Source organism: Rissa tridactyla, chromosome 8 (genome assembly GCF_028500815.1).
Source record: "Rissa tridactyla isolate bRisTri1 chromosome 8, bRisTri1.patW.cur.20221130, whole genome shotgun sequence".
NCBI classification, from domain to species: Eukaryota; Metazoa; Chordata; class Aves; order Charadriiformes; family Laridae; genus Rissa; species Rissa tridactyla.
In genome coordinates this window covers 22869334-22897319 of record NC_071473.1, presented here as the reverse complement: position 1 = coordinate 22897319, position 27986 = coordinate 22869334, and the positions used below count along the sequence as shown (strand labels likewise).

The window sequence follows — 27986 nt, the reverse complement described above, 5'->3', positions numbered from 1 at the left end:
AATCACAGATCACTTCATGTTTATAAGTGATAGGACGAGAGGAAATGGCCTCAAGTTGCGTGAGGGGAAGTTTAGATTAGATATTAGGAAAAAATTCTTCACTGAGAGGGTTATCAATCATTGGAACAGGCTGCCCAGGGAAGTGGTGGTCATGATCCCTGGAGGTATTTAAAAGATGCGTAGATGTGGCGCTTAGGGACATGGTTTAGTGGTGGACTTGGCAGTGTTAGGTTAACGGTTGGACTTGATGATCTTAAGGGTCTTTTCCAACCAAAATGATTCTATAATTCATTTTATTAGTTTACCAAGGAGAGGCACCACCATCTCCGAATCCTGACTTCCTTCAGCTTTCACGGAGGCTTGAGTAATTTCCAAGATTGGGTGATCTTTTTGTCCCAGTAGGGAAGGAATTGTACGTGATGGATTCTTTAGCTTGGACTGCCCTGGAGTGCACTCAGGGAATCATTGCTTTCGTCTGAGTCATACTCATCTTCTTCACCGTTTCATTCTCTGTGGAAACCTTGACTGTGATGGACAATCTACTCTACTGGCCTTATTTTGATTTGTATCTTGTTGCTCCTTATCTCGTCAATTGAGCAACCACCGTGTCATCAACTCATGCATATCATTTCACAAAGAGGCAATAGAACAAACAATTGGTATTTTTTACACTGTGCTCAATTTGCCCGTGCTGACCTTACATGGTCACCTCGCAGGGACACGGGCTCCTACTGAGAACACGGGTCACCCCGCGGGACGGGGTCATCCTACACTGGCCGCCGCCTGGCGGGGTCAGGTGGGCCCGACCGTCGCGCACACCCGGGCTGACACGGGCCCTCCGGGGACCGGCCCACCTCCCGGGACAGGCCGCGGGGCCGCCGCCGTTGCCGCGGGAGGGCGGCGCGGGGCGGGGGCGGAAGGGGCGGGCGCGGCCCGGCGCGGCTCGGCGGCGGTTGGCGGGGCCGGGCCGCTTCCTGCCGCTGAGGAGGGGCCCGGCGGGGTGGGTTCGGCTCGGCGCGGCTGCTGCGGGACCGCGGCTCGGCGGCGGACCCCCCTGCCCGGCGTGAGTGAGCGGGCAGGGGGGGCGGCTTCCCTGGGCTGCGGGCGGCCGGGGGGGGTCCTCCCTTGCCCCTCCGGTGCGGTGCCGGCTCGGGCGCGCTGCCCTGCCCGGCTGCCGCCGGGGCGGCGGGGCAGGGCCGGCAGCGGCGTGTGTCGGGAGGCCGCCGGGGCGCTGGGCCCTCCGCTGCCGGGGCCGGTGGGGTTGCGGCCGCCCTGCGGGAACGCGCCCGGCTCCTCGGCTCGGTCTCCTCCTGCGGGCCGGAGGTCCGCGTCCCTGCCTGCCGCTGGCTGGCGGCGTGGGGTCTTCAGGGGAAGGGGGCGGGAGGGGAGCGGTGCTCGTCCCGCGGGAGGAGCGGCCGCACGCCTCGGGGAGCCTGCTGGTGCCTGCCGGTTCTCCAGGGGCAGGGCCGCCACGTTTTGCTGGGAAAACCGTCGTTTCACCTAGCAGCCGTCCCGGGGAGAACGCGAAATCGAGGACCCTGGACCAAAATTCCGCGCCCCCCCCCCACCCCCGACTTCTCATGTGGGTTTTAAAGGGATTAAATCTGATGCAACCAGGGGGCGAAGAATAGCGTCCTCCACGTTTCCCAGCGTGTGCGAAGTGCTCGGAAGGGCTTTTTGCAGCGTGTTCCCGCAGGCGGGCAGCGGCGGAGATGCCGCGCTGCGGCGGGGCGTCCCGGGTCCCCCGCGGGTCCGGCTCCCCCAGGGAACCCCCTCGGCGCCGGGGAAAGAGGCTAGGCGTCCGTAGCTCGGCTGTAAATCGGGATGGGGTGCCCTAACCGGGAGGAATTGGCTTTCTCTATTTGCAGGAAAGTATGAACCTGAGTAATTTGCAGGTGTCGGAGGGCAGCAAGGCTGAGCTTGTTCTTCATTAGCTGGCAGACTGCTCCGTTTTGTGTTTTCTGCGATAATGTACCTGGAGAATGTTGCATATCTAATAAGGTTCTCGTTCACCTAGCCAAATAAAGCGAGAAAGATTTTGTAGTTTAATTTAAATTGTGCCAGAAGTATTTTGTTATTGTTGGATGCAGGGCTCCAATCTGACAATCTCAGTCTTCCAAAAATGATATTATTCTTCCTAAATTTAAGTTTTTCTATTTTAAATGCTACTTCTGTTTATTTTAAGAGTTATTCAGTCTCATTCTGTCATTGCTTCTCCTACAGTTTCGCTGGTTTCCCGTTTCTCACTCCATTTCTGGATGGGAAGAAATCTGTGAATATCAACATAGAAGCAGAACACGTGTCTGTTCTTTTAATACATGATAAAAAGTTAGGCTTACTGATTTAAATAATGACTGAATTGAATTTATTCCTAATTGAGTAGTCATTAAAAATGAAATCGGGATGAGCGATGCCCTTGTAGAAAGGGTTAATCTACATTAGACTTAGAAGTTAGTGGTTGAATATGGAAGGCCTATGCAGTTTGCAATTGTTATTCCTCTCAGAAAATGAATATTTGGAGAGGAAGAATAGTGAGCATCAGGCAGCATCATTAATCTTTGCAGATGTAGTACCATTATTAGCATCCCTCTTACCTCTGGGGCACACAGTTATCTTCAATTTCCAGACACGAGTTTTATCTTATATCAAATTCTGGCTCTGCAGTGTAGCTGTTGAGCAGTGCTGTGGTGTTTATTAGGTGCCAGCCTGCCTTAAATCTGCGGTAAATGTATGAGGGAGCGATACCTCCTGGCTCTGAGCAAGGAGTGAGAGCGAGCACCCTGTTACTTGAGATATTTTTTTCCTTTGGTAGAACAATTTTAAGGATTCAGGGAGGCAGGCGGTTTACTGACTTTATGATATGTGTGTGTTCCATTTGCCTAAAGAATCATTATGCAGCTGTGATGAAATTACTTTTAATGATGATTATATTTTATTCTGCTTTACTCTCTGCAATCCAGACATCGTTAATCTAAGCTGTGAATTTTATAGCTGGATGAGAGCTTGAAGGCGTATTAGTACCTGGATCTGGTCAGTTCTGTTGTCCTAGAGCCAGACCAAAGAGAGGAAAGAAGGCTCTTTTGCTTCAGAGTATAACCCCCCCCTTTTTTTTTTTCCCCTCTTTTGGGTCAGGTCTTGAAGCATAAGGTGAAGGTTTCTCTTCACGGTGCATGGACGGAAAGCCAATGCGCAGGTAAGACGTGAAAAACAATTGTCCTCTTATCTAAATATGATAAAATATGTGAGTTAGTTTCATAAGTGCCTAGACCATAAAATGTTTGTGTTTGTCTTTTTTTTTTTTAAAGGCCTGGCTAGGAGAATTAGAATATAAAGCGTTCATCTTTAGTCTTTACTTAAACGTATATAGTTTTCAGTATTTACAAGACCAGATGTCTTTAAATGAATACACTGTTACGAAGACTGTGAAAGACAAGTTATCATAATTCTCCACCCACCCCCCTTGCTTCCCCCATTTACTATTTAAAACCCAGTATTTAATTACTTAGGTATTTAAATTGTGTGAAATAAACTGCCTGGGAATAAATTCAAACTTGATTTCTAAGGGGCGTTATTTTTCCCTTAACTAAAGGAGTTTAGTCCTTTTGATGGGGAGAGGTCTTGGGTGAAAAGGAGATTTCCTTTTCTAATTACGGATGCCAGCTGCCTCAGTCCTAATGAGCTGAAGATGCAGCTGAAGTTTAATTCAAGGGAGTTCTTGCTGTGGTTATGTCAGAAATGTTGCCTGTTATATAGAGAAAAAATTGTCACGGTAAATCAGCACGATGGCAGGTTGGTAAACGGGATTGCCTGCTAGTTCTAGTTGCTTTTCGCTCTCCCATGGCAATCCCGTGGCAAAACTTAACAGCAGTTATATTTCTGGATGTGATGCAGGCTGCATGGAAGCAAAGTTTCCTTAAGTTCCACGCCTCTACATGAAGTAAAGAGAACTCATGCAAATTGCTTAGTCTGTCTGCACTTTTTAGGATGTTGAAAGTAGGGAAACTTTTATCATGGATAATTCTGTAAACAGCTGTGTAAGAGAAGGCGAGGCATTTTAACCATAGGTGAATATGTAGAGCATTTCTAGCTACAGCATTTGCAGAACCCATTAGCGTGGGTTCTGTGTTGTGGAAGGAGGTAAGGAATAAATAATCATTTAAACCCTTGAAGAGTGACACTATGTTGTTCAATTAAATGAACCCCTCAAGTGCAACAAAAAGAGACTGTGCCGCTGCTTCAGTTAAGCTAATGAGCAAACCTTGGGACATGATGTGGGCATCATTGGGGCTATCTATTGTTCAATATTTTTGCCAAGATAAGAAGTGTGGTTTAGACAATGAGGAGCTGTATGTGACTTTTACAATGTGTTCCTTTTTCTCCAAGACAGATTAAGTAGCAGACTTGCTCTCTTCCGTCTTAGTCTTCCACAATGGAGACTGTTTAAATCTTAACCAATGTAAAATCACAGCTTTTCAGGTTCTTATGTTGTGTTCCATTTATCAAAAAGGTTTTGCAAAATGACATAAAATTGGTGACTATCTTGGCTTGTGTTCTTGTTTCCTCTCTACTGTCTTCCTAATGGAAAAATTGAGATTCTAAATTTATTTTATGTCTGCCGTTTCCTGCATGTCGCGTTGAGGCAGAGAAATAAAGTGCTGAAGTTCGTATGTCTTTTGTGGGTTTGTGGCTTTGGATTTGCTGTCATGGAAGTTCTGTTGGCCACTTGGACTGGGTAATTGTAGTGGTGGGTGACAGCACTGGGCTGAAGAAGTAGAGGTTTTCTGTTGTGGTGCTGATCCTGGCACTTCAGGCTGCTTTTTTTAATTTTTTTAATTTTACTCGGGTAATGGATGCAGACCAGACCTTTCAGTACCTTTTGTTTTCCCTCCCTCTCTGGCAAGCCAGGGCAGAGCATGGTTTACACATTTGACATATTTAGATGGCTTTACTTTTGAACTAACCTTTCAGCTGACCTCTGTGCCTAGGCGTGTTGTATGGCTGCAGTCTAGCAAGGCTCTATCGTGAGCTGTGGATTTCAGTTCTTGAATATGCTTGCAGGTTTTAAGGGTGTCTGTGTGGATTGTTAAAATTTCTGTTTGTTATTCTACTGCATATCTTAGCAGAAAATGCTAAAAGGTTCCTGATTGGATTTCAGGCTTACAGATCATCTTATGAAGTCCAGCTAAGCAGATGGTGGAGCACTTCCTTTTATCTTTTTACTCAGGGCTCTGCAGCCATTTAGTGCCACATGTGAGGGTCCTGTTAGGTATTGCAAGAAGAAGGGAGTGGGACTTGGTCAGTACTGTGTTAGTAAACATGGTGACTTGGTATCAAATGCATGCAGCATTCAGAGGATGGGAAGTACAATTGGAACGGAAAAGGCCTTGCAGCTATTTCTGTCAAGATTATAGTAGAGAAAATGCATTGCTGTTCAAACAGGATTTATCTTGCGTTAGAAATGAAGTGATAGTTGGGGCAGGCTATTCTTTCTTGCTGTCAGGCAGCGGCAAGCGAACATTGTTTTGCTGAAGGTAGAAGCAAGGCAGAAGGGACCTCTCCAGTGAAGGGCATAGTCCCGCAGTACCCAAGCAAGGAGGGCAGAGCGGATCTGATGACCAGGGTCAGCCAAGAGGGCTGATCAGGGCTCATCAGGCAAGTCCATAGTGATGAGGGAGGGCTGAGGTCAAGCCAGGAAGTCAGTGCAGTAGATCAGTATCAGTGGGGTACATGACCCCATAACCCCAACATAAGAAGGACATGGACCTGTTGGAACGGGTCTGGAGGAGGGCCACAAAGGTGATCCGAGGGCTGGAGCACCTCTGCTGTGAAGAGAGTTGGGGTTGTTCAGCCTGGAGAAGAGAAGGCTCCGGGGAGACCTTATAGTGGCCTTCCAGTACCTAAAGGGGGCCGATAGGAGAGATGGGGAGGGACTCTTTATGAGGGAGTGTAGCAGTAGGACGAGAGGTAATGGTTTTAAACTGAGAGAGGGGAAATTCAGATTAGGTATTAGGAAGAAATTCTTTCTTGTGAGGGTGGTGGGGCACTGGAACAGGTTGCCCAGAGAAGCTGTGGCTGCCCCATCCCTGGAGGTGTTCAAGGCCAGGCTGGATGGGGCTTTGAGCAGCCTGGTCTGGTGGGAGGTGTCCCTGCCCAGGGCAGGGGGTTGGAAATGGATGATCTTTAAGGTCCCTTCCAACCCAAACCATTCTATGATTCTGTGAACAGGTACAGGTGTATCTTTCCCATAGCTCATGCCAGGCATGGGGGCTTGAGCGGCTCCTAAGCAAAGTGGGGATGCCGTCCTGGTGCTCTCTCACGCAGCTCTTTCCTGGCAGCCCAGTCCCTGGTTACAGCAGCGCTGGAGCACAGGCCGCCAGACCCCCCTGGGGGGAGAAGCTGTTAATCCTGATTGTGCACTTGGGGACCTGCATGCACTTGGGAAATTAATCAGCTTGGACATCTCTCTTGCCCAAAACAAACTGCAAAAGGCTTAGGAAGGTTACGGAGGACTCCAGTAACAACCTCATCTTTCTGCATATGGACATCCTCATTCTTGGTGAAATGGAGTTTTCTGTGTTTGGTCTGTGAAAATGAAACTAAACAGTATAAATAGGGACATACACACCAGATCCTTGCTGTTCTCCTTTTGAATAATGTAAAATAATATTGTAGTCAAGTTTATCTGCTTGTTTTCATAACTCATCCGCATTGAGCACGAGTACCTAAACCTCGCTGTCTAGGTAAGAGAAGAAGTCAGTGGCATTTTTACTAATAATTAGACTTCTAGCTAACTAATTCCTAGGGTATTGATTGCCACAATTAAACATTTCCGTTTACTTAGTTGGCAGTGTTGTGGTGGTCACTTCTGTTGCTGCAGGTTTCACCTTTGTCTGGGCCAAATCAAAGATATTTGTTCTTGCAGGTCTGTAACGAGTATAGGAAATATTTTCTTTGTGTACGCATTAAATTCAAAGCGAGGCATTGACAGAAATCACTACTGGCTTGGTTTGTTTTCTTCATTTGCTACTAAAATCCATTGCTACTGAAATCCCCTAGAGCAATGTGTGTGATTTTTGGATTTTGGTTGATGTTTTCAGCCCAAGACTTGTTCTGTTTCACAGGCCTTAGGTCAGCCTGTTGTTTTCTGCTGAACTGTATTAAAGCTTGCTTGTAATCTCATGCTAAAACATACGTTATCTTAAACAAAAAATGCAGGCTACTTTGACTTTAAAGTTAAGGAGCTCTGTGACTATATTGGAGAGTACTTTTCTTAGGTATGTATTATTAGATATTTTTTGAACTTTGGAAGAAGGTGCTATAAGCTCTAAGGATGGATGTCTCGTAGATGCCTGTGTTAATGAATAAAGTTTAGGGAACTGGCATAGCTGAATAAAATGGAGGCGAAGCAGCTTATTTATTTAGCTGACTTAGTGTTGCAGACTGCCTCTGTTCCCATTTGTACTTTCCAGCGGCGTGCTACAAAAACTGATCCTTTGTCAGCCCTTTCTTAATCTCATTGTATTTGCTGATTTCCCCAGCCCTGCATTTTGATGGAAGCTAAGCCTAGAATATCTGCGTAGCTGAGTGTGAATCTTTTATCCTTGCATACATACTTCCTCTCCGATCCTCAGCCCTTCTTAATCACCCCGAGTATTCAGGGAGCAGCTCTTAGCTTTGCATGTGTGTGGAGGGAGGCAGCTGGCCTGCCATGTGAGAATCAAATGCTGCCTTCTGTCTTTCACACCTCTAAGCTACTGACTCATCGTTTCGTTCTCTATGCATATATATGCATAATACACACATAATGCAGTTAAATTATTATCCTTGTGGAGACACATGCCATCAGACGGTGTCCTTTTAATTCACGCTACTGTGCCTAGCAGCAACCCACAGTGCTTAACATCAAGCATCTGGATTGATCCAGTATGGAAATTCCCAAGCCCATTGATCACTAGTGTCTGTGTTACCCAGAGAGAAGCTGTGGATGAATCAAGAGTGCTAATTTGATGATTCCTCTTTCTCCCATCCATTCAGTTTTCTTTAATCATTAACCAGCACTTTCTCTCCTGGAGGAAGGAGGCTGGATACAGTGCAGGCACTCAGATAAACGCTGGTGGGAACAATGCAGGACTGCCTCCAGTTCTTACTAACCAGACTCGTTTTCTGTTAGTTAAAGATGTGTTCAGCAGAGTCTCCTCTGGGCAGAAAAATCCTGTTCTGTCCTGGCTAGGAAGGACTAGGGCTACTGCCTAAATCTGGCCAACTAATCACGTGGCATAAGGTAATCCTCCCCATTGCTCTGTGTCAGTGAAGACTCTTGGGTGGTGGGATTGCCAAGGTACACCATATTCCTTGTGGCAGTATAGCCTTCACCTAATCTTTTTTTGTAGTTAGAACCTGTGCCAGTCCAAAAAGCTCTTTGAGGTCTGCTTTAGGGCTGATTTTACTGGGAGTCTTCTTTGAGGAAAGCCAACAGGCATAACAAAGGGGTTCTGCTTTCCAAAAGGAGATCCTGTCATGGACATAGACTGCCTCTTGTGAGCTGTAGTTATGTGAAATGGGTTTTTATTTGAAGAATGGTTGTTCTGTGCATAGGTGCTTTGACTGACAGCCTGGTCAAGACAGACTGTCCAAAATTATTACAGTAGCATGTGTCTTAATAAGGCTCTTATTTTTTTTCTTTTTTTCTCCCAGGGGTTGATTTGACATAACTTGAAATCCCTAAGGCACAGTAAAATCCATTTGGCCTGTATAGCAAGAGCTAAACTCCACAGGGGGATTTTTGTCACCACCTTTCTCCATCTCTTGGTAGAGGGATTAAATTACCCTCTGGCCTTTAGCTGCTAAGGACTATGAAAGTAAGCCAATTTGGTAAATCTTTAGCCAAGGTTTCTTGGGGTTTTTGTAGGGGTGCCATTAAACTTAGTTTGTGTATGCTGCTGCGAGAACTGCATTGTTCGTGAGGAACTTGGCAGAGCTTTGAAAATGGTTGTCAAACCCCACAAGGTGAATTTGGGTTGTGAGGGACAAGAGTGGGTGGAGGAGAGCGAGAGGCAGTGTAACAGCAGAAGGGTTTGTCAGAGGTGTCAGAAAAGGAGAACGGTGATGGATATAAAAAAGATGGAGTAGGGATGAAAAAACAAGGCATTTAAGGTGCAGAGGCTGAACAGGAGCAAGCAGCAAAACCCAGAGGGGAGAGCCAGCTGGATCTGTGTAACTAAGATATGAGGAAGAGGTAATGGTCTGAAACATCTGAATATGATGATCAAGAAGAGGGGGTGCGGGGGGAATGGGAAAACAGGCTAAGATGCAAGTGAATAATTCGAACTGCTGCAGTGAGACTGGTTTCCCTGTGGTTAGAAAGTGCATTTGACATAATAATGAGAGGAAAATATGTGAGTTATTTTTTTTTTTAATTCTTTCCTGCAAGCATGCTGCAAAATACATTGAGCAATGGCGAAGTGAAGTTAGATTTCATTTTAACTCTTCATATGAAGAAAGTGAGGTAGTGACAGCTCACAAGTGTCAGTACACCAGAGAAGCTGGTAATGCACGAGATGTATTGGGTCTTTCATTATGTCTCCAGCAGCCAGTGCACTCTGGATAATTCATAACCAACAGTATTCTGATATTTTGCTCAGTGTGCTTTAATTGTTCTTAAGTGATGGTTTTTCTTTAAAATGGAAAGAGGCAATAGTTACATATATTTTGTTTATTTTCATAGTAATTGATATGTCACTGGTGCTCATGCACCTTTTAATAATTGTGCATATGATACACAGCAGAAATTCACATAAGCTCGAAACATGCAAAATGGCATGTCAGCTACGTGTGCACTGATGTGCTTATTTAGTCTGGTTGCTGAAAATAGAGTTGGGTTTAATTCTCCTTGTTTAGCGCTGATTTCAGTCATAATGTGATAGTGGAGCCTGGGGTGTAGGCAGACGTCTCTACGAAGTGAGGTATGAGATGTGTCATCTTTGTTCATCCCTGCGGAACTGCAGAAGGGCTCAGGGCAATACTGCATTCCCGTTCTCTTGAGTAAGTAGCCTACATGGTGCAAAACGTGATCTGTCAGCGTTGTCATGCTGCTGTGCAGGGGGGTGTTGCACTTAAGCCATGGTAGAGCTGACATCTGCTCAGGGATGTGAGGGATAAAGGAAAGGTACCAGAAATTTTGTAAAGAAGGACATCAGATAGCTAGAATGTTGCACGCGGAGCTGGGAGTTTTTCCTACTCTGTGCCAGAAACTTGGTTTATATATTCTCAAGTGGTTCCTCATCTCTAAAGTTACTTGACTTTATTTTCTTCCTTTTTTGGTAGGCCAATAGTCATGGATAGATACTTTGGTTGTTTTGACTTTTTCCTGATTGGTCTGATAATCCTGATTGCCTTCTGCAGTTTTTAGTCTGCCGTTCTTGGGAAAGATTAACCTTCTTTTGAAACATGTCAGGGAAGGTGGGTTGAGTCAGAAGCCTCCATAACTCAAAAACATCCGAAGAGGTGATGGTTAAATGGATATTCTGTGAACCTGAAAGATACTTGTGGTAGGCTGCAGGCCATTTTATGTTACTGAAGTCTGTGTGACAGTTTAGTGTGTTCAGATATCACAGTGATGAGCGACCTTATAAAAAATGTGGGTAGAAGAACAGAGAAGTTTGGTTAAATCATGCAGCTGGAAATCCATCTCCAGCTCTGTGAAAACTCAAGTGACAATGGGCAAGTCAGCTAATCTGCTCTGCTTTGAGTCACTCTCTATGACATGGGGGTAATACTTTTCTACCGTACAAGGCTATTATGAGGTTCAGTTAATAAATATGTGTAGTTGGATATTACAGCGGTGTGTCATAGAAAGCATATAAAAATAGGTATAAATATAAGCCTGTTGCAAGTTGGCATTTGTTTACTTCTGGGTACGCTTTGGTTTGAGACAGATTCCTCTTTCACGTGATCACGTGCTTGTTTCCACGTTCCACCATGGAGTTATGGGCATTGCTGGTTTTGAGCTCGTAATCGGTGCGAGCGCTAGAGCTTTGGGTGACAGTTGCTGGTAGATTAGTTCATGATGGTCCTGTCTTATGGCTTCCTCCGCTGCAGGTGTACCAGTACTCGACCAGGAGAGACCGGAATGGATGTGACTAGCCGTTGCACACTCGGAGATCCTAACAAGCTGCCAGAAGGGGTGCCGCAACCTGCTCGCATGCCCTACATCTCTGACAAGCACCCTCGACAAACTTTGGAAGTCATCAATCTTCTCCGGAAGCACCGGGAGTTGTGCGATGTGGTGCTAGTAGTCGGTGCGAAGAAGATCTACGCCCACAGGGTGATTCTCTCAGCCTGCAGCCCTTACTTCCGAGCCATGTTCACCGGGGAGCTGGCAGAGAGTCGGCAGACAGAAGTTGTCATCAGAGACATCGATGAAAGAGCCATGGAACTGCTGATTGACTTTGCATACACCTCTCAGATCACTGTGGAAGAGGGAAATGTCCAGACCTTGTTGCCAGCTGCTTGCCTTCTCCAGCTGGCCGAGATCCAGGAGGCCTGCTGCGAGTTCCTTAAGAGACAGTTGGACCCTTCCAATTGCCTGGGCATCCGAGCTTTTGCTGACACTCACTCGTGCCGTGAACTGCTGAGGATTGCTGACAAATTCACACAGCATAACTTCCAGGAGGTAAGAAGGTAGCGTGCTGGAATCGTGGCATAAAAGGTGTGAATGTGTCCTGTGAGAGCTGGGGCAGCTCTCATTTTGTGCTTTCTAAATTCTGCCTTTACATTTGTTGTGTGCCCTAAGAGCGACAGGTGCCACACACTAGTTGGAGAAGAAAGAGGGAAGAGGCACTTACAGGACTGCGTTGTAGTGATGGTTTATATGTGATCCGCAGCATTTCTTCTCTTAGATTTGTGTGGCGAGTACTACGTGGAAGGCAGGGTCGCAGACATAGTTGGCGTTGGGTACTATATCTGACACGGCTGCATGATGGTGTGATGTTCCACTCCCCTTTCAGAAACGTTCTGGGCTCTACATGATTGAAGGGGAGAGGGGTGTTAAAGTAAGGACAACACATTAATAGAACCAAAAGAAATGATGTTGAGTTTACGGATTGGAAAAGTGAGTGTGTGGGAGCATACAGCTGCCTCAGTGGAGTCTTCAGCTCCCTTGCTGTAGCAGGACTAGGGTTTTGCATCTATTATTCATCAGAATTTATTTGAAAGTAACTAATATGTGTAATTTTGTATCTGACCTTTATAAACTCAGGTCTCTCTTCCTTTGTTAATCCTGCCTAGATGATATTTTTTGGGGAAAAAAATTTGCCAGCAAATGGTTCAGGGAAGGATCAGCATAATAATGAAGGATTCCATGAGCAAGTCTGAGAAGAGTGGGTCTTTACTTAACTGTTACACCCAGATGCAGAAAGGAGCCCAACACTTTTAAGTGGTGTCTTTCTTGAGCCTTTCTAGGGCAAGGATTTGCCTATGTTTTGAAAGCAGGTACTCTCTAGGAGTGTGTTCAGCATGAATGTCTGTTCCCCTGCTAGAGAGATTAATCTCTTGCCTTTTCCAGAAACTCTGCTTTTCCATCCCTTGGAACAGGTAGCCTGCTGCAGAGAAACCTCCTCTTTCCACCTGCTTCATGGATAGATCCTTTCCAAAGGGGGTAACTCCAGTATCAACTCCTGATGCTAATGTAGTTTCCTTGGTATGTAAGTGCTGTGATTGATTGCAGCTTGCCAACCCTTTTTTTCCCTGCAGGAAACAGTTTGGAATTGTATTAATTTCAGTCAGGTGGTACTTAAGAAAATTATGAGCAGAAGCAAGCAGAGTTGAACTTGACTGTTAGACACGTTGAAGACAATACTTGGTATCTAACTGTAGACACATGACATTAGTTTACTCTAAAAGTTGCAATGAAATACCTCTTTCCTCACCATAAAGACTAGAAAATAGAATTTGCTGTTTAAGATCAGAGATTGTTTTTTGTAGAATTTGGTGATTTCCCAAAAGCCCTGTATTTTATCTGGCCACTTCGTGTGCTCTGTGCTTGCTCTGCACTTCTTTTCTTCTGCCTTTTTTTTTTTTTTTTGGGGAGCAGGATGGTAACCAGATGGTCGTTTATTTTCAGTGCTTGGTCGTTCTACTGGTTAGATCTGTGTGCTGCTTGTTATTACATGAGTAGGGCATGCTTGCAAGCCTCTAAATAACTTTAAGAGCATAACAATTTTGTTTTAAAATGTTTTAGCATTAATGCACGCAGCTGGCTGGTGAGAGCTGCCTGTTCTGGGGTTTTTTTGAAGACAACGTCTTGTGTTCCTTATCCCTGTTAAAGCACCCAAAGGCAAGTTTTGGAAAACACCCTCCTCCTCGATGATGATGCAAATTATAGTTGACTTAACTGAATCATGGCCTTTGGAAAACAATTGGTTAGATTAGAGCACTATTTCTTTGGTCTGGGCAGGTTTTCCTGTCCCTTTCTGTGCCCTGGGAGTTTTGCAGCTCTTCATCCTTAACGTTCACCACTTCTGCTTCCAGTGTTTCTCTGCAGACAATCTTTATGGTGCTGCTTGTTGGGATTGTTTTCTGTTCTGCTGTTGTTTTCCATTTGGAGAGTGGATTGGTAATCCCTGATGGAATCCAGTGATTTGGCTACTTAAGCATCCTCCACTGTGGAGGCTGAGAACTGATAGAAAAATTTGCCTTTCTCTGCAGAGGCTGTGTTGTCATTCCTCCAAGCTGGCAAAAAGAAATGCGAGATGGGAATTTCCTGAATAGCAATGTAAAATATTAAGCACTAGGCATCCTGCCAACCCATGCAGTTACTTTGAACGCAGTCTGACTTGCTTCATGTCCTCTGCTGTGCTAACCTCTACTCCTATTAATTTTTATGTGTATTGCTGCATTACATCATTAACTTCTTGGTAAAATGTTTTTCCAAGTTTTCCATTCCCCTCAATTTAATATGTTGCCTAAAACCCCTAGTGAATCTTGTGCGTGTAATGTGAAACGGTTCTATTAACAACTCCGCTGTACAAGAACAGCCTTCGTATTTTTTTGTTTGGTCTCTGACATCTGTGTGAAGGCAAAAAATATACTTAAGGATGAACAACTTGTACTTTGTATCAACAGACAAAAATTGCACTCCATGTTGGATACTCTGACATTTATTCTATCTGTAAAAGCAGTCATACCCATGAATACTGTAGAGGAAGTGAAGCCCATCCAATTCTTGTTTAATAAGCAAGTCAGTCAAACAGACCATTAATACTAGCCAGGTAATTATTAGTGTCCTGATAATTAAGCCAAAATAAGGCAAAGCATTTTAAATAATTATTTGTTTTACTGTGTAAACTAACAAGTTGCGTAGTAGTAATAACTTGCTTTGCAGAAGTGCTTCCAGTACTTAAAGTTTTGTGAGGCCATCAATGCAACTGGGTTTTCTGAGGGTGGAGGGGCGAATCTGGATGACCATCCTTAACTCATAAATTTCCAGAGCCTCTGTTTCCAGAGTCTGAGGCTGCGCTTACAAACTGCCAGGGTAAAGTTTAGACATAAGCTAGTCTATGTAGAAGGAAGGGAAACTTGAGGAAAAATGCTGGTAAACATCTCTAATGACCAACACAGTTCTTTTCCTAAGGCTGAAGGAGTGTGTGGGCTAACCTTGCTGCGGCTCTTACTGCCCCTGAAAGCCCACGGGATCCTAGATCAAAGTCTGGTAACTGATCTCGCTGTCTGTTGTGTTCTTTTTAATTATATTTGCTGTTTTCAGTACTTGGCAGTTTTTGTATATTCGTTCAGTGCTCTCAATTTCTTCAGGTAGTTAAAAGGACTGCACAGCTGACTGCTGTTGAGATGATAGTATCAAAGAATGTATTTTCCTTTCATTTACGCTGCAAATCATAAAATAAGTCTTGGAATCCTAATGTGGTCGCAAACGATAAGGAAAAGCCAATATTCAGTTATTTTCTGTCGCTGAACCTCTCAGATTACAGGCCACAGACTGGGAATGCTTGTAGGGAAGCTGAGCTGGCAGTTATCAATCAAACTATTTCTGCAGTTATCTTTATTTTTGATTCTTGCATCTTTCCCATCTACCTGGTATCAGCGCAGAAGACGTGGTTGTGCGTGAGCTCTGTAACCCCTGAAGGCAGTCGCAGACTGACTCACATGTGCCGTGTGGTGGGAGCAGTTCTCCAGCAGCAGCAAAAGCCTCCTGAGAAACTCAGTCGCTGTCTTGGGCACTGAAGGAATTAACATGTCTGCAGATTGTCGGTGGCTTGAATTTCACAAGAGATCAGTCCTTAGGGCCTTAGGAGGCTCTGCTTCCCTCTTAAGTGCATCTGGACTTGTGCAGACTCCATGTATATATTTTAGAGCAAAGAGGCAGAATCAAATGAGTCGGTCTCCCTCTCCTGAAATGTTTTCTGTTCCAACACAAATCGTCATTCAGGAAGACTTTCCGTGTTCTCTCCAATACCTGTGGTAACTTGTTTCTGAGACTTTTATTTTTGTGCTCTGTGTTGGATTTCTTGTGAATAGAGCCTCCTTATTCTGATACCACTTTTCAGTCACTTATCACCTGTGCAACATTTTTATTTCTGCTTTATATGTTAGACACAGCAAACAAGGAGACTGGTTTTAAAGAAGGGCTTTGTCTTTCCTGAATTTTGAAACTGATCAGTGTGTTCTGTGGTTTAACCCTTTAAAAGTGTCCTACAAAAAGACTTTGTGTAAAATTCCCTTTCGCTTATATCCCCATCTAAAGGTGTCTGTGTTGTGTTGCTAGGGTCTGCGTTTTGCTCTGTGCAGCAAACCCTTCGTGTGTCTTGATGTCAAAACAGTGATGGGTATTTGGCACTGCTGGATCGGTCTATTAGACTCTAATTCAAGTGGACTGTATCCTCTTTAGAGTTGTGCTGAAGTGCTGGATGACTGTGGTGCTTTGGCTGCTGTCCTTAATTTCTTTTTTTTTTTTTTTTCCCCTTTCCATTTAACCAGGTAATGGAGAGTGAGGAGTTCATGCTGCTCCCTGCCAATCAGCTCATAGACATTATATCCAGTGATGAGTTAAATGTTCGCAGCGAAGAGCAGGTGTTCAATGCGGTGATGGCCTGGGTGAAATACAGCATCCAGGAGAGAAGACCCCAGCTGCCACAGGTAATCTGGAGCATAGTAACATTCGAGATCACTTTATCCAGGGGAAGAGTAATGAGGGCTTGATATGGTGGTGCCACAGCAGTGTCACAGTCCTGAATGAATGCAAAGCCCCAGTAATTCTCTCTGACTTCCACCTGTGTTAGGTGTCTTGCACTTTCCCTTCATCTAGGCTGGAAGGTGCAGTGGCTGGAGCCTTCAATAGGGGCTTTGTTGAATTGTTTCCAGGTAGGACTTGCCAAACTTGATCATTCCAGTAGTCTGTCCAGACAAACCTGCCTGCATTGCTTTGAGTGTTGTATAAAAAAACATAGTGGGTAAGAGAAAGCTTGTCTTCATTTGCTGTGTATCTTTAAGCTCTGCCGTTTGATTTACGCCTCAGCCTTCATGATGTTATACTGGAGCTTGTCAGAATGGTTTTGTTGAAATACGATGCTTCATCTAAGCCAAGCCATTTCACAGAGAAGCACTCGTTCTGACAAAGCTGTCAGCCGGAAAGCCTCTGAAGTCTCGGGCTTTCTGATCAAAAGAGGCGAGAGTCTGCCTGCCTCAGTGTTTCTGCTTTGGAAATAGACATTAAATGCAACTCTATTTAGTGGAAAGCTTTTGAAAATTGTTTAAAAAAAACCCCAAACCAATCAACAAAAACCCCACCTATTCTCAAGGTAGCTCTTAATGCCTTTATAGCCATGTGCCTTTTTAGGTCCCTCTGTCTGTACCTGTTTACGCCTCTAAATTCTAAGCTGTTGTGAAAGGCGTGTTACTTGTTATTGTGCAGTAACTGCACAATACCAGTCACATTTAAGAGACCTGAATGGTTTATAAAACTTCTATGCCTGAAACACGTGTTTACTTAGGTATTGACATCTGTAATTTTGTTTTCAGTTGTGATCTTCTTTTCAGCTGTTAATAGATCCAGGGGATTGCCCCTTTTTGAAGACTGATTTTCTGCTGGGTATCTAAATTGATACTGAAAAGGCAAAGGTGCTATAAGATGAGCTGCATTCAGCTAAAATGCCAGAGTTTGGATGAGTGAATGACCATGCAAGTTTGCCAGAGGAATTATTAACTTTTTTATCAAAACTTTTTAGCCACTGTTGTTTTCCATTTGGCTTCTTACATCTTTGTGGGTATATATGGTTTACTATATATGTTCTGTGTTTTAGGTTCTGCAGCATGTGCGTCTACCGCTGCTGAGTCCCAAGTTTCTTGTGGGTACAGTGGGCTCTGATCCGCTTATTAAGAGCGATGAGGAATGCCGGTAAATCTCCTCACTGATTTACAGAATTGGATTTTGTTGCATCTGGGTGCCTCATTTGCATCTATTTTCTAAAACCCTGCTGATTTGTCTGTGGTAAATGGATGATATCTCACAATTTCCTCTTTTGAAACTGGGTGGAGAAGACATGCAAGAAAGTGTGTACTGCTTGCATAATAGTCAATAGTGTGCCCTAGAAGTGTTTTTGTTCTTTCAGGTTTTCAGTGAAATAGTAAACTTTGAGTGCACAGTTTGACTGTTGGTAAAATACCCTTCAGTGTATTGCTTTCCATTTCATGTTTTTTTTTTTTGTTTGTTTGTTTCTTCTAAGCCTTTCATTACGGCTTACCACTTGCGTGGCATTCGTGACCTCATTAGGACTTAAAAGTAGTTTTTCTATGTCTGCACTTTGATAACTGAATTGGCCTCTGGGATTAGAGTCTGTTATTTCCTACAGTGCTAGTGCAGGGAAACTGTAATTTCCTCCTCTTACAGGATGAGTCTCACTTTTTCGAGTTCTGCAGAGTTCTGTATCATCTGTAAAGCACGCAATCTTTCTTGTGCTTAATGTAAAAAAAGTTCAGGGGGTAGGCTAAACTTCTCTTCCTGAATTCATAGTGGGGGAATTCCACATTTGTAGAGGGAAGGAGGACTTTTTTTTTTTCTTTTTTGTTTTATTCAAGGGTTTGGAATATTAGGATTAGTCCAGGTGGCAAGTCATGAATGGATGGACAGTGTGAGCTGGCCAGAGCTGATGGAGAAAATATTCATCAGAAGGGTACTATCTCCATCTATTGGTGATGTGTGTGTATTATGTATTTGTGTGCTTTTCAACTCCTGTTTTGTTCCTAGGCAAAACAACTGGTTGTTAAGTTTTAGCTTGAGGCAGTCTGGGTTATTCTTTTCTGCGTGGTAAGCCTGACAAATCTCTTGTCGCAGTTTGGTTTTTTTATCAGTCTTTTATAGGAAGCGACATCTATTATTAACTCTGGCCAAATATTGATACTGGTCTACTGCTGTCACTGTGTAAATGACTTGTAAACAGCTGATGAGTATTTAGGTGACAGTGTACGTTTTAACTAGAGCTATTCATGCACTTAAGTGATTTGTGAATACCTGAAGTGCATGACTAGTGCTGGCGGCTCTTGCCATTGGTTTTGATTCATACCTTCTGAGTCTGGCATCAGATGAATTTCTGGCACTAATATTTTCCTATCATGCACAGGGATCTAGTGGATGAAGCTAAAAACTATCTGCTGTTGCCCCAAGAGCGGCCACTGATGCAAGGACCAAGAACTAGACCGCGCAAACCCATCCGCTGTGGAGAAGTGCTCTTTGCGGGTATGTATAGCTCCTGCTGGCTTAGGTCGGGAGATTCAAGTCTGGGTTTTCTGGTGATAGTGTTTCTGTAAGGCCAGTCTTTACAACATATTTCTGAAGTGACCTGTGCATTAATATCTGGAGATGAGATAACTTGCACTTTCTTGTGTGATTTCTTTGGTGCTATGAATGCCACAGTACTTCCAAACTAATCCTCTTGAAAATCACATTCTGTCCTCTAATTATAATCCTCAGAATGAGTAACTCGGAGATGGGGCTACTGGGTTAAAGCTGATGAAGTCCAGAGGGATTATTTGTACCAGGCACACACACAGTATGCGAGCTCAGTGCGTTCTTATGATGCTATTTCTTGTGTTTGGTTCCTACAGTGGGCGGCTGGTGTAGCGGGGATGCGATTTCCAGTGTTGAGCGCTATGACCCTCAAACCAATGAGTGGCGGATGGTGGCTTCCATGAGCAAAAGGCGCTGTGGTGTTGGAGTCAGCGTTCTGGATGACCTCCTCTATGCCGTGGGAGGCCATGACGGTTCCTCTTATCTTAACAGTGTAGAAAGGTAGGTCTCCATAAGGCCAATGTGCAAAATGTTGACTCAGAATGTTTAAATCTGGGTGCAGCCTCTTAAAAAATTAGTTCATTTTGCCAGCTACGTTCTTGTTCTGCTGAAATCGTGAAATTTATATTAACGTTTTATCTACACTTCCTCCTCTCTTGCGTAGCCTTCAATATCGTATTGGTTTACTGCTGAACTAGGACTTCATGCATAATGGCTCGTGTCATGTTATCCCCAGCTTAATGAGACAAGGTGTAGCCTACGGTATAAGGAAGGCATATGTAAAAGATGGGTCTGGGTATAATTGATGGGAGAAGTGATGATCCTGGTTAACCTTATTTGTAATTGCTGGTTTGTTTTTAGCATTGTTGGGGAAGGTGAGGTTACAGTAAGCATTTCTTAGATGTTGAGGGAAAGATCCTAGAATTTTGTTGTGGAGTGGTAATTGGAGAATTCAGGAACCTTGCAATCGCTTATACAGAAGAAGGAAAATAGGTCAGTTTTAGACCTGTGAAAGACAGAAGTCAAACAAGCTTTGTCAAGCTTCCTGTTTCTGGGAGCTGCATATGGCAGTCCCCGTGTCTAAAAGCCACATCACTCAAGCACTCCTAGTACTCTAAATCTTGGCCCTGTAACAAATCCAACGAGCTATACAAGTGTCTCCTTTCTCCTCGAGCCTCCCCTTCTTCCTACATATCTCCTTGCATATTCCCAGCTTCCCAAATCGTGACTCTAGTCTTACATCTCCCATGTCCTGTGCTTTTCTGCTATGCACCGTGTTTTCTGGTCTCTGGATTCCCAAGTCCATCTGGTTCCTTCATCTTTTATCTCGAAGTGCCGGTCCCAGTGCTGCCCAAGTTCTTGTGTGAGCTGCAGAGAACATACAGCAGAATAACTCTGCTGTTCTTTGCATAGATGCAAGTTGCCGCATGTCAGCCAGTCCCTGGTAACCTGCTGTCTTACGAACCTGAACCTTTGATCTTCGGTTTGAATCATCTCAATCTGCAGTTTGAACATCCCTGGAATAACACGTATTGGGTGCATTATATCACTTCAGGGGTTTTATCCAACTTTGAAATAGCTGTGTTGCAGTTTAAGCTCAAGCTAGGCAAGTTTCACTGCCTTAGTAGTTCCCAAGCATGGGAGAGTCTGAAGCATAGCTAGACGAGTAATTTGTGCTGTTTGGTGTGTTTTTTTTTTTTTTTCCTAGGTATGATCCAAAGACCAATCAGTGGAGCAGTGATGTGGCCCCCACCAGCACCTGCAGGACCAGTGTTGGAGTAGCAGTTCTTGGGGGCTACCTCTATGCTGTGGGTGGTCAGGATGGTGTCTCTTGCCTCAACATTGTGGAAAGGTACTTCTTAATTGGGGGGGGGGAAGTAAAAAAAAAAGTGGGGCACAGGGAGAAGAGGGTCATTTAGAAGGCGCAGTTGATGTGGACGAGCTGGAGACGAGGTAAGTACTGTACAAATCTTACGGGGATTTCTGTTTGGAGAGGATAAGGTCAGTCTTCCTGCCCCTTTGTGAAGATGTCAACACTTCACTAAGCTTCGGTGTTTGTTCTTTTGCCAGGTATGATCCCAAAGAAAACAAATGGACTCGAGTGGCTTCCATGAGCACCAGGCGCCTGGGAGTTGCAGTGGCTGTGCTAGGGGGCTTCCTCTATGCTGTGGGAGGCTCTGATGGGACTTCTCCTCTCAATACTGGTATGCCTTTTGCTCTCCCTTATTGCAGTCATCACTTGTCACGGTCTTGTTTGTCCTTAGTGTCCTCAGATTGCTATTGAATATTTTAGACGTCAGTTTGCAGTGTTATTTCTTCTTTAAATATGATTTTTGTCATACAGTAATTCACTCCCCAGGCTTGTGAGCTTATTACCTGGTTGTGTGTCATTTTTTTCTTTCTCGATGCTGCATTTGGCAGCGTGTCCTGAATACAGTACTTCGATCATTTGCATAGCAGTTGCAAGCACATCTTTTTTCCTGCAGTAGCCCCTTTTCTGCTGTAGGAAGGAAGGTGCGAAGGGTAAAACTACTGCAAGATGATAATGCAGGTCAGTTTGTAGCATTGCCAGCTCCCTCTTGAGTGAAGATGCTGAATGTGATTGACTGCGTAGGGCTGGAGACAGGAGAGATACCAGCAAGCATTCTATAGAAGAAAAGTGTTAGAGTGAGAGATAACAAACTGGTTCATCGTATTTTTTTATGTGTGAAAATTGTAGCCTCTTTACAGCTTGAGCAATACTTTGGATGCAGGTTTAAAGGTGGTAAGCCCCGCTGGCTGCCAACGCTGTTGTCCAAAGATGTGTCATTTTCCTCTGCAGTGGAACGCTACAATCCCCAGGAGAACCGCTGGCACACAATCGCACCCATGGGGACAAGGAGGAAGCACCTGGGCTGTGCGGTGTACCAAGACATGATATACGCTGTAGGCGGCAGAGATGATACGACAGAGCTCAGTAGTGCTGAGAGATACAACCCTCGAACCAACCAGTGGTCTCCTGTTGTGGCCATGACATCCCGCCGGAGTGGAGTGAGTTTGGCTTGGTTTGCTTGTCTCTGCTGTACATAATCAGGTGTATAGATAAACACATACAAATCTCTTGTGAGGTTTTTCTCTTGCTTCCTCTGTACCTTCACGTCTCTTCTGTGAGGGGAAAGCTTTGCAAAAAGTCAAAGCTCTTTAGCAAGACCAGAGAATGAAGTGGTGGTTGTGTCCTGCCACAGACAACTGTGTAATGTGCCTGAGGATGGGGAAATGGAGTCATTTGACAGTCTCTTTAATAGTTTTGGTCCCTTATATGGAGTCAGCTACTTAGGCCTGAAACAGAGGAGGAGTTTAGGTTTTTAATTGGTGAAGCAGCCGTACTTGATATGAGATACTGTTAGAGAACAATATCAAAATTAGTACCTGAGTCTCATCTTGTAGTCCACTTTGGATGAATTAGGAGGTGAACATACCTACTTGCCCAAAAGAAAGAGCTGGGAAATGGGACGAGTATGTGTTTAGATACAAACATCCAGCCAAGTCTTTTCACTGCCTTGAGATGTGTGTGGGAACAGGGTTTCTGAGCTTTCACTTAATACGTCGCCTCTCTTCACCGAGTCCTGTGAGTATGGGGAGTGACAGCATGTTCTCATCAACTGCTAATCTTCCTGCTTTCTGTAGACGTGTGAGCAAAAGATTAACATACTGTTTTAAGTAGTCATCGTGCTTGGGCAGATGCAAATGTTATGAATGTTTATCATTGGATACCGGATTATATAGTAAAGAGTGGATTAATTCTGTCTGTATGTCAGTATTTCAGTGTCTGGTGAGGCAAGTATGAATGATAATTTGAGGAACTACTGGTTTTGGAGACAGAGGATACATATTTATTTCCGTCCTCAAAGCATACAGTACACTATCCAACACTTTACTTCTTAGTTACCAATTAGGCGTTGACTTTTCATGACCTGCTTCTGTCTTTGCTTTCTGTAGAAACTGCTAAACAGATGCATCTGTATCTGCAGCCCTCCTGAGTTCTTCCTCACTTCCTCAAAGCCAAAACAAGGACCATTTGACATTGTGTTCTCAGCGTCTTTTCTCTGTTATGCCATGAGATGTTTTCACTGGAAGTGATCTTCCTAAACCACAGAACTGTTTGACACTTCAGTGATTTTGTGTTTCAGCAGAAAGACAAAATAGAAAGGCTGGAGGCCAAGGTGCTTAGAGATGGTCCAAGCTCCAGCCTGGAGGACCAGGCCAGAGGCTCACATATGGTTCTCCTAGTTTAAGCAAGCGTTCCGGGCTGTAGGCTGGTAGCTATTCTGATGCGTGTGTGTCATACTTGGTCAAGAATTTTAGTCCGAAACATAGTGAGTTTTGTCTGATAGAAGCTTAGGTTCTCATGTGTCTATTATCACGCAAGCAGTTCTAGTTGTTGTAGCTGGTAATAAGGTGAATCTTCTGCTTTTTCTTTGACAGTGTCTATTTTGAGATATATGTTTAACTTTTAATGTCTTGCTATTTTGTGTGTCCTTTTTTTCCCCCAAAAAACCCTCTGTTGCAGACTTGCCTTTCACCAAACATGGTTATTAAATCCTTTTATTAATGTTTTCATTTTAATCCTTCTTTTCAGGGAATCCCAGCTAATAGCTATCTGTGGTGGTTTTTGCAGGTTGGCCTCGCAGTGGTGAACGGACAGCTGATGGCAGTGGGGGGTTTTGATGGCACAACGTACTTGAAGACCATTGAGGTGTTTGATCCGGATGCTAACACGTGGAGGTAACTGTTAAGTCTGTGAAGCAATCAAATAGTGAGCTCCTGCTGGAGCTGCTGTCACCCAACTGGAGCTGTACCAGCCAAATTAGAAATGTGATGAACACCATGGTGTGGTAACCAGCGTAACATTCGCACTGTGGATTGTTGGTTTTCACGAAAGCCTAAGAAAGAGAATCGCATTTTGAAAAATATCCCAGTATTCCCATGTCTGTGACTATGGCAGTTGAGAAACATTTTCTTGCGGATGTCTGCCATTGACTTGATTTTAAGTAAAATACAAGTTTTCCATAGTTTTCCCATTGTGAGTATCACAACAGATTTAATCAACACTTCATAAATAAAACCTCACTGCATCTTTTGCAGGTAGGAAAATGGTGTATAGATAGGTTACTGAGACACGGGGAAAATAAATGATTTAACAGGCTTTTTGGGTAGCAAGCAAAAGGTCATACCAAAACCTAGTTTGTTTTTAAGAGCTGCTTTTGAACATAACAAAAATGGACCACTCTGAGAGACATATGCCCCCTCTGTTTATTTTGGGCAGTCTCTCCTGCTTCCCAATAAAACTAAGCTTGCCCTTAGCAGAAGGAGCTCACAGTCATGATGTGGAATTCGGCCTACTCCTTTTTTGGTTTCAAGCTGAGGCTCTGATATCCAAATCCTTTTGGAGGAGCTGAAACAGAACACATCAAGCATATGATGTTCTTCCCCTTTAAATCTGCAGGACAGCAATTAGAAGAATTTAATCTGAGAGAAATAATATGAAATTGCTGATCAAAACCATGTACTGAGCAGAAAGGCTATTTTTTCTTTTCTAGTCATAACTACACTTGAAAGCAATTGCTTGTGTCTTTATTCCCAAATCTAATTAGTATTGCATTTCAAGCTCCTATCTGTATTCTTGCTGCTTTAGTAATCTGGCAGGGGTGGGGAATAGGAAGAAATTAATGTCCTTATTCCTTCCAGCCTAGTAATACTAGTAGATTAACCCTTTCCCTATGGGATAAGCTGTCATCAGAAGCAGTGGAGGAACTTGCCCTTGTGTGTTGAGTTATGGACAACACCTTTGGAACTGCAGAGAAAACCAGTTGAGTAGAGAGTAATATGTACTTCATATTCCTTAGCTGAATGTTTTCAGCTACTTTCAGTGACAGTAACAGTAATAAGATCTCTAGAGTTGGGTGTTACTGCCTGGACTAGCATTCACAGAACTTTAGGAGGTTATTCAAGGTATTAGCTTCTGGGTTTTTCCTCCCACTGCATTCAATATAGCTGATCAGCGTCTGTGGCCTTCTCTTTCTTTTGTTTGCTGAACTTCTTGCTCTATGAAGGATATTTTTTATTTGTGTAGCCTGACCAAGGAATGCTTCCAATGCAATTCAGGATTAACAAATGGCATTGGTAGGAGTTGTTTGGAGGACTTGCTTCTCCTCTTTCTGCCAGCAGACTTCAGTGGCACAGAGGGGAATACGCAGCTGATGTGAATAGGATGCTGGAGTCTATAGGGATCAGATTTCCATATGAAATGCAGGCACCATTTCAGTAACATATTTTGGAGAAACAGATGGTGCTTGGGATGTGTTACATCTTTGTTACATCAGCTGAATTTAGGGTATTAGAAATATAAAAGAAATTAGTTGAATTGTAAGTAGCAAACCTATCCTTGCTCTTGTGTTACCCAAAATGTAGCCCAAGGTCAGCTACAGCCTGCAAAGTTCTCTTTTATCTTGCGTATTACCAGACGAGGAGAAAGCAAGTGATTACTCGAGTAGCGGAAAACTGCGGTGTCAAAACGAGAAGCACTTTCTATTTTGAGAGAGAAAGGCATGATCAAATGCAGCTGTTTTTCTTGGAAGTCTATAAAACGACTGCTACCCAACTGACTTGTCATGGTCTGCTTTAACCAGAAGTTAACGATGGTGTAATTGTGCTTACAAAGGCTGGTTCAGTCTTTCCCGCGGTAGCTCCCTGCAGGGGCTGAACCAGTGTGACCACTGAAACCTTGTCTTTGCAGGTTGTATGGTGGGATGAACTACCGGCGGCTGGGAGGAGGAGTAGGTGTTATCAAAATGACACACTGTGAATCCCATATATGGTAAGCATCAAGAGGGAGGGAGACCCCTTGGTTCTCATTCCTAGAAAAACTGAAGAGACTTGTTGACACTGGACCTCCTTGCAGCTCTAGTATGCACGGTCTAGATCCAATGTAACTCTTTGCCGGTGACTCTTTCTATGGAATTACAAAAATGACTTCTGTGAGAGTTTGCCCAATGGGAGACCACGTTGTCAGACTCCAGGGAACCACTGGACAAAAGTATAAGTGTTGCTTATGTCGGTATTTTTTCTAAATAGTCTACACTTTTGAATAAACCAAACTGTAAAAGTTATTGTAGCGTAAACAATGCTGACGTAGAGACCACGTGCTGATACTGGGAGTCTGGCAAGGAGGCGGGTTTCCTGCTTTCCCTCCTGCTGTGAGCAGTGGATGTGGCAGCTGTGTGGTGGGTGAAAGAGGAAAGTGATACAGAAAACATTGCTTTTGCCTTATTTACAGAGAGCTTCAAAAAAGTACTTGACCTGCAAGGTGCCACCTTTGCACAGAAGCTTTTCTGTGCACAGAGTATATTTATTTTTTCATTTAATTTGTATCATGTATTTTCTTTGTATCGCTCACAGCGATGATTCCAGCTTTTTATATTACATATATATGTGTGCGCATATATATATATGTATTTTATATATATATGTATATGTGCATGTGCAATTTGAGTTTTGACAAGCTGGTGGGTAGGGCAGGGCTATGTCCTGCCAGCTATTGTGGTTCCAACCCTTGTGGTATGTTTTAGGGTCTCTTAGAGTACAGGAGAGCTATGAGGATGGGTGCCCTGACTATCTTTTCAGTCTTGCTGGAGGCAAGAAGTAGAACTGGAACTCTCATCTATCGACTGAATCAGTGAAGTGCCCAAAAAAGGGTGAGAGTGAAAAGGATTTCAAATGATGCCTTTTTACTGTACAGCGTATGGTACAAAAGTTCAGCTTTTTGTCTCTCCCCTCCCCTGTATATGAACCTAGAAACAACTAGTTGTTGCTTACATATAAAAACCTTTTTCTCACGTCGCCTGCTAGATATCGGTTCTTGTCTGAAGCTGGGATGCAGGTATCGTCTGTTGATTCTGACTAGCCTAGATCAACACTCACTTCTCAGGTTCTTGCTGGAACGCCAGACCCGCAGTCAGCTCCTACTGAAAAAAGCTTAGACCAGCATCATCTTAGCTGCCCTCCTGCCTCTTGTCTGTGTCTTTAGAATTCCTGTTGTGAAACATTGACCATGATGAGATGGTATCCTCCCTTTTAGTGATTTTTATTTACTTTGCCTGTGTGTGTTTAGAGCAGGGAAAGGTATGAGGCTCATTAAAGAGTTTGGAGGTGAAGGACTATTTGCTGGCACTGGGAGTAACTGTCATGTTTTGGTGACTGCAGAGGTACCCAGGGGCGGGGGGAGAGGAAGGAGGAACTTTAGACTCAAAGGTTCTGATATGTTTGTACTGTAATTTCTATCTAGTATGAAAGAATGACATTTTGCACCTGATATAACTTTGGACCTTACCAAATCTGACTTTTAAAACAGTAAGAGGACTGTAAATTCTTGGGATGAAAAAGGCAGTGCTGACATCTTAAGTTCTTTAACTTCATAGTTTCATTCATGTAACTCAGATTTTAATGTGCTTGAATATAGTAAAAATTACACTACAGTAATAAATGGGTCATTAAAACTTTTTTAAAAGCCCCTTTTCCCCTAAAGGTCGGTATTCTTGTGTTTACATATGAAGATCATTTGCACCTTTACAAGGAAAACAAGTATTCTGTAAACAAATGTTTACATGTATCATTTATGCTTTTTTCTAGCATGAGTAACTTGTATAAATAGTGCTATCTTAATAAATTTCTTCTACGCTGTTCTTTGTTTGTTCCTTGGGGTGGAAGCGGTGGACTATGCTTTTGTATAGTTTGTGTGGATGCAGATGTTGCATTTTTTTTTTTAGATACTAGTCCAAGTAAAATTGGCTTAAACTTCTGCTGTTTGGTGTTATGCTCAATTGCTTAGAAGCACATCATTCAGAACTAGCTTTTTCTGGAAGAAAGTATCTGTGCTATCTGGCTAAATCTAGCTCTGTTCACGTAACTGCAGTTATCAATGAGGGCTATTCTCCAATTTGCTGATAAGCATGTTAAAATAAAAGTAGCTTTTCACTCCTGCAGTACCTTACAGCTAGAGTGTAGTAGATACCACACATACATAGCAAAGCATCACTCTTGCAAGCTGAGTATGGCTGTAGGTCATACACGTACTCTGCTGGAGTTTCATATGCTATTAGTCAGTCTTCTTAAGGCAAGGAAGAGGTTAAAAGAGGCTACATAGAATTTAGTT

At 43.7% G+C, this 27986-nt stretch overlaps 1 protein-coding gene across 4 annotated transcripts; it reads left to right on the top strand.

The window, feature by feature from the left end:
• The first annotated feature begins 963 nt into the window (after positions 1-963).
• Positions 964-27515, top strand: KLHL20 (kelch like family member 20). 4 transcript variants are annotated; one of them, XM_054211954.1, is made up of 13 exons: positions 964-1063; positions 3133-3193; positions 11098-11671; positions 15991-16149; positions 17313-17407; positions 18630-18745; positions 19114-19297; positions 20505-20648; positions 20867-21000; positions 21618-21826; positions 23454-23560; positions 25572-25652; positions 26404-27515. In XM_054211954.1, exons 2-13 carry the CDS (start codon positions 3171-3173, stop codon positions 26411-26413), a joined length of 1836 nt encoding a protein of 611 aa, XP_054067929.1. In that variant the 5' UTR covers positions 964-1063; positions 3133-3170; the 3' UTR covers positions 26414-27515. The 4 variants fall into 4 exon arrangements, with proteins under 4 accessions (XP_054067929.1, XP_054067930.1, XP_054067927.1 ...); XM_054211955.1 differs by having other exon boundaries at positions 25572-27515; XM_054211952.1 differs by lacking the exons at positions 964-1063; positions 3133-3193 and having other exon boundaries at positions 11066-11671.
• Positions 27516-27986: the final 471 nt, after the last annotated feature.

Coding starts and splice junctions, on each gene's coding strand:
- KLHL20 (XM_054211952.1), top strand. CDS start 11,066: ATGGTCCTGTCTTATGGCTTCCTCCGCTGCAGGTGTACCAGTACTCGA. Junction 11,672..15,990: donor CACAGCATAACTTCCAGGAG/GTAAGAAGGTAG, acceptor CCATTTAACCAG/GTAATGGAGAGTGAGGAGTT. Junction 17,408..18,629: donor AAGAGCGATGAGGAATGCCG/GTAAATCTCCTC, acceptor TATCATGCACAG/GGATCTAGTGGATGAAGCTA.